This window comes from Dreissena polymorpha, chromosome 2 (genome assembly GCF_020536995.1).
Source record: "Dreissena polymorpha isolate Duluth1 chromosome 2, UMN_Dpol_1.0, whole genome shotgun sequence".
Lineage (NCBI taxonomy): Eukaryota > Metazoa > Mollusca > Bivalvia > Myida > Dreissenidae > Dreissena > Dreissena polymorpha.
The window spans coordinates 55,687,197-55,700,477 of NC_068356.1; the positions used below are offsets into that span (position 1 = coordinate 55,687,197).

The 13,281-nt window shown below is 35.4% G+C and overlaps 2 protein-coding genes across 23 annotated transcripts in view; one reads left to right on the plus strand and one right to left on the minus strand.

Moving 5' to 3' along the window:
• LOC127867104 (dihydrofolate reductase-like) overlaps nt 1-13,281 on the plus strand; it is a 632,040-nt gene that overhangs the window by 220,134 nt on the left and 398,625 nt on the right. The window lies entirely within an intron of this gene.
• LOC127867113 (uncharacterized) overlaps nt 1-13,281 on the minus strand; it is a 707,753-nt gene that overhangs the window by 126,441 nt on the left and 568,031 nt on the right. The window contains exons 1-3 of one of the 4 annotated variants that reach the window (XM_052408140.1): nt 1,942-2,052; nt 874-974; nt 164-390 (exon numbers count right to left, since the gene is read on the minus strand). The exons of 2 other annotated variants lie outside the window; for them this stretch is intronic. In XM_052408140.1, coding sequence (XP_052264100.1) covers nt 241-390; nt 874-974; nt 1,942-1,999 — 309 coding nt within the window. In that variant the 5' untranslated portion in view covers nt 2,000-2,052 and the 3' untranslated portion in view covers nt 164-240. Of the gene's footprint in view, nt 1-163; nt 391-873; nt 975-1,941; nt 2,053-13,281 lie in introns of those variants that run through there. One more of the 4 variants, XM_052408139.1, reaches the window with a different exon arrangement.

Genomic DNA, 13,281 nt, shown 5'->3' on the forward strand with positions numbered 1-13,281 from the left:
ATGATTAGCCAGTAATTACACACGCAGAACAAGGATGACACTTTCACTAAATGCATAAAGACCAGATTGTTTGTTAAAATAGTTTGTCTTTAGAACACATTAAAGTATTGTATCGTATTTGATAAACAATTGTACGAATGTAATCATTTATACCACTGAAATACATTTCTTTATAAAAAGCTGATCGAAGAGTATAACGACGAAGAAACGTGAAAAGCCAAGATTGATGTTAACATAGCGTTAGTAGTCGAAGTAATCCTTATTGCATCTCTCATTGAGATCTCGAACGATCTTCTCGCACGTGCCGAAATCTCGCAAGTCATCTGGTATCACTATGACGATGTTGTTGATGTCATTGCTCTTTGGATCTTTCAGGATGTAGTGGTTCCCCTAATTGTACAAATAAACATAATTGCAGTGCTTTGTGAAAAAAAAGTTTAATGCATGTGCAAAAAGTGTCATCCCAGATTAGCCTGTGCAGTCCACACAGGCTAATCAGGGACGACACTTTCCGCCGAATCTGAATTTTCTCTAAGAAGAGTATTTCTTTATAATAAAAATATCATAAAAGCGGAAAGTATCGTCACTGTTAAGCCTGTACGGACTGCACAAGCTAATCTGGGAAGAAACTTTACGCACATGCATTAAACCCCCTTTTTACAGAACACGACCTATATGTAACATTTAATATGTCTCATTTGTCTATATTTTAAGCGTATAAGAAAACCAAACCGTAAAGCGTTTAATATCTAGACTTCAGATTTCCTACTCCCCCCGTACAAATCGATAAGCAACAATAAACAAAATAGTTGTTAAATCGGTCGTTCAACAACAACAAAACAAATGTGTCCATCGTAGATATTAACTGCGTACCATGGAGTGCTCCGAGAGCCCGCAGTTGGTCGCAAAGGACCCCAAAACTTCGCTGTTACAGTCGTCTGGAAACCGAAGAGGTGAGTCCGTCGACCACCAGGCTAAAATACATCAACAACGCCGGGTTTTAGCCAGTATTAAAATGCCGGGTGGGGAGGGGGGATTGCTGGTGAGGATGAAAAGAGGCAGTGTTACCTTATATATAAACATTTGTCGATTTTAAACTGTTTACATTGTAATTATTTCATAGAGTTGTTTACACTTATGTACACGGCATAAATTACCTGCATGAACATTTTGTTGTATTGATACTCGTTTAATTTCTTGCAAGCGTAGAACTATTATCATATGACCCGCGTATGACATATTCCGCAAGCGTAGCTCCTGACAATACGAATCGTGTTCTGAGAAAACTGGGCATAATGCATGTGCGTAAAGTGTCGTGCCAGATTAGCCTGTGCAATCCGCACAGGCTTACCAGGGACGACAGTTTCCGCTTTTATGACAATTTTTCTTTAAATCAAGTATCTTCTTAGCATAATTCCAATTTAGGCGGAAAGTGTCGTTCCTTATTAGCCTCTGCGGCCTACATATAGCCTGTGCGGACTTCACAGGATAATCTAGGACGACACTCAACGCACATGCATTATGCCCAGTTTTCTCAGAACGCGGCTCATAGTGTGCGAATAGAAAGGCTGGCCAGGAGCTCATTGCCGCGGTCCGTTCATGAGGCCACGGAGCCTTGCTCGTTATACCGGACAGGTTGGCTCCTAATCAAACAACGCACACTGGTCATATATGACATAAATCCCATTTTCGCATGACGCTCCTTAAATGATGCCCAGCAGTTGTCAAAGCGGATTTTAACAAATGTCGCCCCCACAATCGTTCTATCAACATTCAACTTATATACACTTTTATAACAAACAAAGAAAATTGAGTCTTAAAAGTAGCACTAATAGAAGCAAGAGAATAATCAGTAACAGCAGTAGTAGCAACACTAGCAGTAGCAGAAGCAGTAGCGGTTTTAGCACTAATTAAGTGAATGAATTGCAACACAAGTCTTACCTGTCACTACGGAGATCATAAGACATATGACGAAGAGGAAAACCACAGCCTTGCTCATCTTTGTGGACTAACAGGCACGGACAGACAAGCAGTGGTTTAACTGAACATCAGTGTGATCAATTTATAAATCATTTCCTACATTTACAGCAAGTAACGGACATTCGCACTTAGGCTATTACAGGAGTATGCATGTTTTGCTTTTTCAAGTCCCACTATTTCTAAATTATTTCTAAGTTATTTGACAAAATCAACATTTTATTGCTGTTAGTGAAAACCGAATTAAAACAACGTAGGCCTTAAAATAGTTAACAAACGTAAGTGCTGTACGGCCACATGTCTTTCGCAGGCGGCTAGATTTTTATTGAACAAGAATATAGGACTTGACCGGTTTGTCTTGATATACAAGTTCGGTGGTCTACACAGACACAACACTCGAAGTATTAAGTAGACAAGGGTCGGCGGATGTGTTTACTTCCTTTGCAAAACTAGAAATTAAATGTGCATATGCAATACCAAGAAACGTATTATTGTTCTATACTCTTTAAAAAATGTAATAGTTTTAAACATTATAAATAAATTAAAATAGTAGGAACTTTTCAATATTTACATAATTATATTATCAATAAGTATATGATATTTTAGAGGTGTTGAATTGTTTTGCAAAAGCACAGAGACGAGAAAGCAGATTGGTTAATGTTTGGTCCCCATATTCAAACTATCTTCATATAAGTTGCGAGCAGAAATTTCAAATTGATTTTAAATTGTATGCATCGTTACGTTTGGATGGTTAACTGTCACAGTGGACAACGCTAAATGAAAACTGTTTACATGGTAACGTTCTATTATATCAGAGAGCTCTTGACGCCAATGGAACACTCAATGGGATAGTCGTCGAAGCAGGATGCGATCCTATGGGTTAAAATTGTATTGGACATGGGTAACACTCTTTGAATGCCATATGTTCATTATTTAATTTAAATCTCGATACATATCACATACATGTTTTTCCTTTTTATAACTTTATAGTAGAAATTATACAAAAGGAGGAAACATTTTTTGAATCCCGAAACTCTATCAGGAGATAGTTGTCTTGATTTTGTGAGTCGCGTTCTGAGAAAACTGGGCTTAATGCATGTGCGTAAAGTGTCGTCCTAGATTAGCCTGTGCAGTCTGCACAGGCTAATAAGGGACGACACTTTCCGCCTAAACTTGATTTTCGGCAAGGAGGGAATTCCTTGAAACTAAAAATACCATAAAAGCGGAAAGTGTCATCCATGATTAGCCTGTGCGGACTGCACAGGCTAATCTGGGATGAAACTTTACGAAAAACTCTTATTAACAACTTTCATAACAAAACACGCAGCATAAAATATACTAATTTAACAGGGATTACCGTATTAGAACGGTCAATGCAAAGCATCGGGGATTAAAAACCGGTTTGAAAATTGGCCGATCCGAATGAGGTTCCTCCTAATTTTGAATAACACACGAACAGCACACTGACAACAACTGACAAATTATGTTTGATGAACAAAGACCATTAGACCTTATGTCTGATAAACAGAGACCATTAGACTTTATGTTTGATGAACAGAGGCCATTAGACCTTATGTCTGATAAACAGAGGCCATTAGACCTTATGGTTGATGAACAGAGACCATTAGACCCTATGTTTGATGAACAGAGACAATTAGACCTTATGTTTGATGAACAGAGACCAACAGACCTTATGTTTGATGAACAGAGACCATTAGACCTTATGTTTGATGTACAGAGACCATTAGACCTTATGTTTGATGAACAGAGACCATTAGAACTTATGTTTGATGTACAGAGACCATTAGACCTTATGTTTTTCTCCTTCTCCGGTATACGAAGCAGTCAACGCTATATATTTTACCCCATACCCTGAGGTCTGAATAATGAATATCATATTTCGTTTTGGGGCGACTATTTGCTTGCCTGAATCCAATTTTTCACGCTATTGTTGTTCATGTTTGTAATTCATTTGTTATACGATGTCAAGGTAAGAAAGAAGTCAATCCTATTTATATAAACTAGATTGTTTCGTTAGCCCCAGCTTGTATGCAACATTCTCCGCTATCCTAGTAATACGAGTACCTGATATCTACGGAGATCTTCTAAAGGCTCCCTAGCTCACAGGGGATACTATGGAAAAGACGTTGAAAAACATACACGCATAAAATACAGCAGACAATTATTTGACCGCGTCTCTTAAACATAGGTTTATTGAATCTTCATATCTTAAAAACGCAGACAAAAAGTATTTATTGATGTATCCATATTATCTAGGATGTGCGTCTTTACCTAAGAGGTTTCTTTTCCCCGCGCATATCTGTCATTTAATGTAAAGTGTTTAAAATCACGTTTGTTTGAGTACATAAAAAGGCACTCCATTTAATGTATTTACAAGCCATTATAAACCATGCGGACGAAATACAAAAAGAGATAAATCTATCTGGATATCAATCTGAATCTTTTTGCAACCGAATGCTTGTGGAAAAGCATTCTTCTTTTTCTAAAGTGGCTGTATGTTATATTGTGTCGTGTTGTCAGTTATCTTCATTAAAAAAAACATAGAACATTTCAAACTGTTCAATCTGTTCACATAAACAATGCTTCATGGTTGTTTAATAAAAATCAACTGATAAATATATAACAATATTTTGACAACAGCATTTTCAAGTATCATCCGCAATATAAATACTGAAGTTATTTTTAGGAATTCGCAACTAAAATTCAATTTTGTTTTCGATGCGTCAATCTTTGAACATGTCCCTTTAAAAAGTCGTTTGCACTAGGAAATATGTGGATGAGTAGTGATATTCGATATGTCCTGAAGGAACTATTTTTCTTAGTCTGCAGGCTACAGATCAGTAACTCGGTATATCAAATGACCCGCAAGCGGAACACTGATGTGCTGTTTCCTGATAATGCAACCCCCGCTAATGGGTCAAAATATAATTCTTTACGTGATCAATATCATTAGAGATGTTAACCGATTCGGGTTTAGCATTTTAGACGCTGCATTTTATGAAAATGGAAAGTAACACAAAAAGGTCCAACAAAAATACAATAAAACAATTACAACAATCCATCTATTCAACATTGTACTCGTTGATCGTGGTCAATATTTCATTTGGTTGTATTCTTGCGCGTTTTGCATTCGTTTAGTGAGACCGTTACAGTGAACTCACTCAGGTACTCTTCAACAGATTAAACTCACTTCAATATCGGTACCTAAATATTGTCAAACATAAAGGTCAGTGCCACGTTAATATTGGCGATCTATACTTTATCATTCATATTCACATAGCCACAAAAGGTGTTAATAGTCATAATGCGGAATGACTTGTATTTGCATTTGTTTGCATGAAACACACGTAAAATAAAGCAGTCATGGTATGTATGTCAGTGCATCTTACACGATGACTGCTAAACGTAATACAATTCGTTAAACAAACGTATGATATAACACTCGGGGTAGGTGTTCCAGTGCAAAATACGCAGTGACCGCTAACTGCATTATGATACTCTACACAAACGCAAAATATAATCGTCTTTATGTACGGGGGCTATGACGTTTATCTTTGGAGCGGGATAACGAATGAAGGCGCGGTTTGACACTGGCGGCTACCTTCCGAAACAGCTAGATATATATCGAGACGCGTTCTGGGAAAACGGAGATTAATGTATGTGTGTGAGGCGTCCTTCAATATTATCATGTGCAGTCCGCACACATGTTAATCATATACGATACATATCGCGTTAATGGTATTTTTCGTTGTAAAAAAGTATCTTTATATTAAGAATCCAGTTTAGGCGAAAAGTGGCTGATAAGCCTGTGTGGTTTGCAAACTCTAAGCTGGAACGACGCTTTCAACACATGAATTATGCCCAGTTAACTCTAAGCTGGAACGACGCTTTCAACACATGAATTATGCCCAGTTAACTCTTAGCTGGAACGAATGTTCGAGCACCATGTGGGCATGGTTTGACACTGGCGGCTACCTTTCAAAACAGCTAGATATATATTTCCTAACATGTATACGCAAATAAACAAAAGTCACATTTCCACATACGTCGACAAAATGAGTTACTACTATTAGTTCTAAAAAGAAATATATGCATAACTTGAAATTATACCGTTGGTTTCCAAGCGCGAAAAGTACATATTTTGTTAAGATATATACAATATAGCAAAATTACTTTACATAACTTTACTTAACTACTGTTATCTATGTGATTGACATTTTTTAATAAAGTGTATCGAAATTTATTGTTCGGTAAAGTTTACAGTCTACTGTAAACAAATCTTTTGTAAAATTGTGAACATTTTTAAGAAGTGAAACGAACGTGTTCAAGTCAAACATCAATTACTGAAAAATCACTATTACGATAAGTTGTATAATTTTCACGTTCTTGGCAACAATGATCGGTGATTCGTTAAAGATAATATGTACTCAAAAGTTATAAATAAGTGTTGTCCGCGCCTCGTTACTGATCTATTGATCATCATTCACGTTTTACATCAAAATTCTATCAAAAATAGCATCCGCGTTGATAACTCGAGTCCCTTCCATTCTCATTCTCACGCCAACATCCGTTATAACCTCGTCTATTCGTCTCTGTAATGCCTGAAAAATCGCATCGGTATAGTCAACCTTCACGTTCTCATCTCTGCAGATTACCACTCTGTTCATGTACATGAGCATCAGCAACTCCAGCTCAATTATCCTCCCGCTGTACCATCGGAATGGTTCAGGATGAGCAATAAGAGCTTTTCGTATCTTTGGAAGTCTAAGTATCATCTTCGGACCTTCATTGAGCATATCTGTAATCGTTGATATCCATGTGCGTTGCTGTTCCACATCCAGTCCAGTGGTTGCCATCAAATTCCTTTCTGGAATCATATAGTATGGTAGCTCTAAGGTGATCAATGCAACTCTAAGCGCATCCAATGCTTCATGCAACCACTGCAAAATACTTTTTTTATGAAACGAGGCTTGAGGATTATTTTCCGCCATCCATAGAACGATGTTTTTCAATGTGTACGATGAAACTTCTTTCTTACGTGGATGTAATACATCGTTCTTTATCATTTTCAATAAAACATACAATTTAGTTTGAGTGTCATTAAGATTGCTAATTAGTTCGATCTCACCGGCGTTAAAGCACACTCTCCATTCAACATGTTGATATTCACTTCCTTTAAATCCAACAGGCGTAAGAACTGCCCCAAGTGATACGACCCTCTGAGTGACTTCCGGTGGCGGCCAGTGGCGAGGTCTTGCGGCCCATTTTGACAGGATGTTGGGACAGTAGTAACGTAATGCATGGACAAAGTCCCAGTGTAAGTGTCCATTCACTGTACTAGGAATTGACGGTCCCGCACGCTCATGTTGCACCTCCCCCTGTACCAAGTTTACTTTCGACCAGTTATTAACAAACAAGTCACTGCTCAAAAGTTCGCGACCAAATCCGTCATCACAAAACGCATCATTTACTTCCCTGAGAATATCTGTACCGCGTCTCTCCAGTAGCAGTCTACAGTGACCATGGTAACTCCTGCGACTGAGTGATCTCAACACAGTTATCTCCCCAGGAAAGGCACATGAATTTACATCATCTTCTAAACAGATCACTCTATTAAGTATAAACATTTGATCCACATCACTTTCCAAGTAGCTGCTCAGCCCCTCACCTTTGCTACCCGTAATAATTAACGTTGGAAATCCACATCCCTTTGCAGTACACCGCTTGCCATACTCCCGATATATGTCTCTCCGAGCCTGTATGATCTCCGGTCCGTAACCGAGCCAGCTCAGTATAGTACATGTCTCAACGGAGGCATTTTCCCACTGAATCTAAAAAACGTTTCAATTAGAAACACGCTATATGTCATAAATAACATTATATCGTTAGTCGTCAAATAAATCAGCAATACTAAAATTATTCAAATTTAAATAATTCATTTACGGCCATACCATTTGATGTATTATCAATTTAAAAGTATTATCTTGTGAAAATATATTGAAATTTCGTGTGTATGTTCTCAGTGAAAAATCCAATAGTCGGTACAAGTCTTGCCAACCATGAATTAACTAATTAATTGAACTAAGAGGATTGAAATAAAGACACTGAAAATATAAACGGTAATCAACGGCGAGTTGATTTATTTTTATGACATCCATTCATAAACATATAAAACATATAATGTTTAAATCCCTATTATCTGAAATTGTTAATGCGGAACGAATAATGTTATAACTATTGATAATAAACTAAATTGCTATGGTTTAAGCTGCATAATTTAACGAAATTATATAAACTTTAATTGTTATGTTTGTAAATACAATATCTTGATGTTTCAATAGTTATTGTATAATTTGAAAGAAAACTGTGATACACGTTTGTCAAATAGTAGTGTCGTACTTTGGCACGTGCAGACACTGATAAGTGGATTTAAGAAGATTCATGAGAACGGATGTATTCATTTTTAATGTTTCACATTTTTTACAGAAGTTAAGTATTTAATTTGGGACCAATTATTGATATACAGTATAAATTTACCGTTTTTCTTTTTTCTAAAGATGTTAACGTACATCTGCCTTTGGTTATGCAACCATTAACCATCTAGATTGAAATGTCATTAAGAAATATAATTGGGGTAGGGGAAACGCAGACATCTAAACGGGAAAACTATGCGTTAATTGTCAATGTGTAGTGGACACAACTGCACTCGACTTATCATCTTACCAGGTCTTGTTTGCTGGACACACTGCCCTGTCTTCGGAATCTTTCCGGTTCATCAGGTCTTATGCCACTTTCAGCCATCCATACAGTGCTTAAGTGAGATATTTGATTGATATAGGATCTTGCATGAGTGGTCGTTTCGTATTGAATTTATTAAACTTGTCATCTAAATAAAGATAAACACGAGGTTTGCCGAGTTTTTATCTTTATTTAGATGACGAGTTTAATAAATTCAATACACAATGACCACAAATCTAAAATTCTATTTATAACATGACAGACAAATATTTTCTTTATTTTATGATCTATGTATCGTTTATTCACATTGTTAAAGAGTTTAACTGAATAAATTCGCTGGAATAATGATGTCATTTCGTCACAAAAATGATGTCATTTCACAGTTATATAACTAGTGTTATAACACCCGTGTAATAAACAAAAATGAGCATAGCATTACGTTATTTCACTCCTGCAGCGTAGGCCATGTTATAAGCTTATATGGACAAGAATATGTGTACTAGTTTGGATAATTGTCATGAAATAAAAATAAATAATATTTACAAGATCAAGAATACGCGTGCATGTACTTAATACATATAAACTGATCATAACTGACACGTTGCAGTACATAAATAAGTTTAAGTTATGTTATGTAACGTTAACAATAGTGCTTTTCAATAAAATGCAAATAAGATGGCTTCTGCGCGTGTAAAAGGCACATCTTAAATGAAACCTGCCTTACCTTATACAGCACAATTAATGTATTAGCCTAGTCAGGTAATATGACGGTTAAATGACTCAAGTTAAATAAATAACATTACGTCTCTAATATACCTGGGCGAGGAAAATGATTAGTTTTCCAAAAGAAAAATTCGTTCAACGGCCTCTTATGTATCCCAATCTTTCAAATAAAAGGAAGTAAAATGGAAGTAAATATAGAATTTTAATTTACTGCTATTGTAACATACCCCGCATGGTGTGTTTGATGCCACGAACTAAACTAGTAGTAAAATAATACACTTGGTGAAGTGGGAACATCTATTGCTACTTTTGTGCGCTTACCTCATGCAATGGACCAACATATGTCAGTCGTTAATGGAGTTGTCGTTAATGTATTTTCCTTTTACTTATCTGCATTAATGTATAAAATTAAGTTTAAGTCATTAGATATTTAACAAAAATATCATTATGATTACTCAATACAAAGGCAGATAATATAAAACCTTGCCCTTGACCGATCAGTAAGGCTGTTCTTCGGCGCGGAATGTTTGAAAACTTCAGTAACGCATGCGCCTTGTGTTGATATGGAATGTGGACCGCCACGTAGCTAGTTTAATCAAGAGTTTTTAGATGTCGTCCTGCAAAATAATAAGAATATGTTTAACGCAATAGAAAAAAAAGAATATTTCAAAAGAGCATCTGTAACACTTCATATGTTATACATTTAAGTATAAAAGTGCATGCTTCAATTTATAAAATTAGTTCAATACTTCGTTTTGAAACAACATGAGAAACTATATAACACTCATCTACATTTGAGTTTGCTGAACGAAAAGGACGTTATCTGAGCAATGACATGCGTGAATAAATATTATCAGTTTGCTATCGGTTATATGCCAAATGAATTTAAGTAAACTTTTAACATGTGCTGAGAACATAAAATCAAGTGTTATATATTTTTGCTGCTTTTGAATTTATTTAGGAAGTTGTTTAATGATCTCATTATTTTCGCCGGTGCCATTTTATTTTACGTTGAACATTTACCGTCGACATTTATATGTTAATGTCGCAATTACCGTAACAGAAATACACCTTTTTAAGGCTCAGTGTGATTGAGCCTCAAGTTAAAACACGACACATGCAGACGCCTCTTTGTTTGGATTCAAACTTTAAGCTATTTACTTGAATGATTGGAAGCTAGTCCAGTAGTTAATTCAACGATATTTTTCAATGAAAACTGAATCAATGCGTATGGTAGCCACGCATGAACCCCTGTTGACCAACAGTATTCACGAACAGAACGCGATGCATTGACATTTTATATCAACACGTTCATCTGCACCTGTTAGGGTTGAAATTTATATAATCACAATTCATTTTCCTATAATCAATGTTCAACTGCATTTAAAAAATAAAAAATTGCCGACTTAATATTAGGCGATTAAAATTGAAAGCATACATCTTCACAGTAAATATATCGCCCGAAGATTTTCGATTGCTGCTCACGACACCTAATGAAAGCAAAGAACACAAGTAGTTTTACTAATGATAACTTTAATTTCCAGGCAATATCGGCAGATTAAATGACAATAGCATTAATAACCGCGACCGCGAGCAGAGACGAGATAAAACGTTTGGTCAATTATTCCATATAAAAAAATACACAATCAATGAAAAAATAACATATATATCGACGTTACCAGTCTTTGGCCGATAAACTAACCACAGCTATCATAGATGACTGATGTGTGATACACCTTTTTCAAGACTGTGTATACCAAGTGTCATATAACGGTGATTACACCATGTTATTTTATGTGACAACATCCGATTCAAACTTATCATTAACCGAGTAGCCTGTAATTTTTGAAGACCCACATACATTATTAGTCTATCTGGACAATGCCGCTTCACAAAGATATTGATTAGATTGTCATAACCACAAATGTGGTTTATTACTTGTTCAAGTTTATGTTCAAATACCTATATGTACGACAATAATCCATATAAGAGGTTAATATATATATATATATATGTAAGTATCCATTTAATACCTTTAGCTCGCATGAAGTCACACATAAACTTGACAAGAGAGACATGCGTTTTTTATCAGATTTATAATTGTTTGATTATATGTATTCCAAATTAATCGTGTAAATGAACCAGTATGTCTGAAGAAACTTAACTTCTAATAGCGGTAGAGTTCGGCGTTGTTTTCGTACAGACACGGGACCTTCCATACGGGACCCGTGTTAATCATTGTTTGGTTAAAATACCCTGTGTACTTGATAGTGTAGAGTAAATCAACATTATAAACTCGACCGAACTACGTAGAAAGACCATACAGAGACATATCTACTTGAGGCAATATTATAAATTAATTATATGATTGGAATTCAAAGCATAATAAAATCGGACATTGGAAATAAAAATTACTGAATTAATGCATTGTTTATAATAAATTTAATTAATCGAAAATACCTTAAAAATATGACCGAATTGTTACATAATAATATATTAGTTAAGCAGTGTCATTTATCTGAAAGCAATGAATTGTTTTATTTGGAAGTTTTATTCTTCAATCCGTGAACTTCGCTACCAGGAATTTTCATTCCGCAACCCGTAAACTTGCTGATTTATTATGATATTTTATGTAATATATATTTAACTTGTTATTACACATTCGCCAACCGTTCTGCCGGAATTCATACCGAATTTGACAAGTACCATGGCTATTGATAAGTAAACTAAGTAGCTTCCATTGCAGGGCAAAACATTTAATATGGAACAGTGTTTTTTTCCAATTGGCAAAGCTCTCAATTTTGAGTATAACGAATACTTTTAAGTATGTTAATATTAATTTAAACTTGCGCATTTGTAAACAAGAAAACTAAACTGCAGAGAGTATAACGTAATTATAAATAGCTGACGTGCCTTTAGCCCTTCGATATCAGGTCATTGTGTTAATATTGAACACAATATTTAATATAATCTGGATGAGCCTTACCGATTTCGGTTGATTAAAGCACAATATATTCAGTCAAATCTTTGCATTCGTCAATTTTGCATTTAGAAGAAGATGAAGTTTTAACGATATCATAAACGTATTGGATCAACATTTGAAATAACGACACGCAGACATGAACACAAATTTTGTTCGGAACGCATGCTAATACCACAAACACATCTTCGTCACTCAGACTGCAATCTGCCATGCGTTCTGAACGATGACATCAGTCATTTATACTACCCAAACAAATATGTCAAACCCGTGAGGGGAATCCCCTTGAAGTAAGAGACGGTTATGTTTAGAAATGCATATAAATGTCAGAAATTATAAATATGGGCTTCGTTTCAACGCACCATCGCATTTTTATTACAGTTTACAAAGCTACTGCAATATTTATAAGCCGAGAACAAACACACAGTAAATATAGACTTTAATTACACAAAACATTTCTATTTTCCTTTTACAATTAAAGAAGTCACTTTCGATCTCAAACTATGAACAATTAGGTTAAAAGTGAAATACTTTTACTCATACATAACGTAGAATTCGTACGCGTAATAAATTAATATTAAATCCTTACCATAAAGAACATACATAGAGAACAATAGTTTATTATAATATCATATTTAGTTCGCTTAAATTATACACTTCGTCGTAAGACGAACATCTCCAAGTGATTACTTCCCCTCGATAACAGAAAGGTTAAACACCACTAACACAGTCTTTTAACGTGTCTAACTACGTGTAATCTCAGCCGTAATAGACACCACGTTCCGAAAATTGATTCGAATATTTCGATTTTAAAACTAATGTTAATAGTATTTATTTATTAA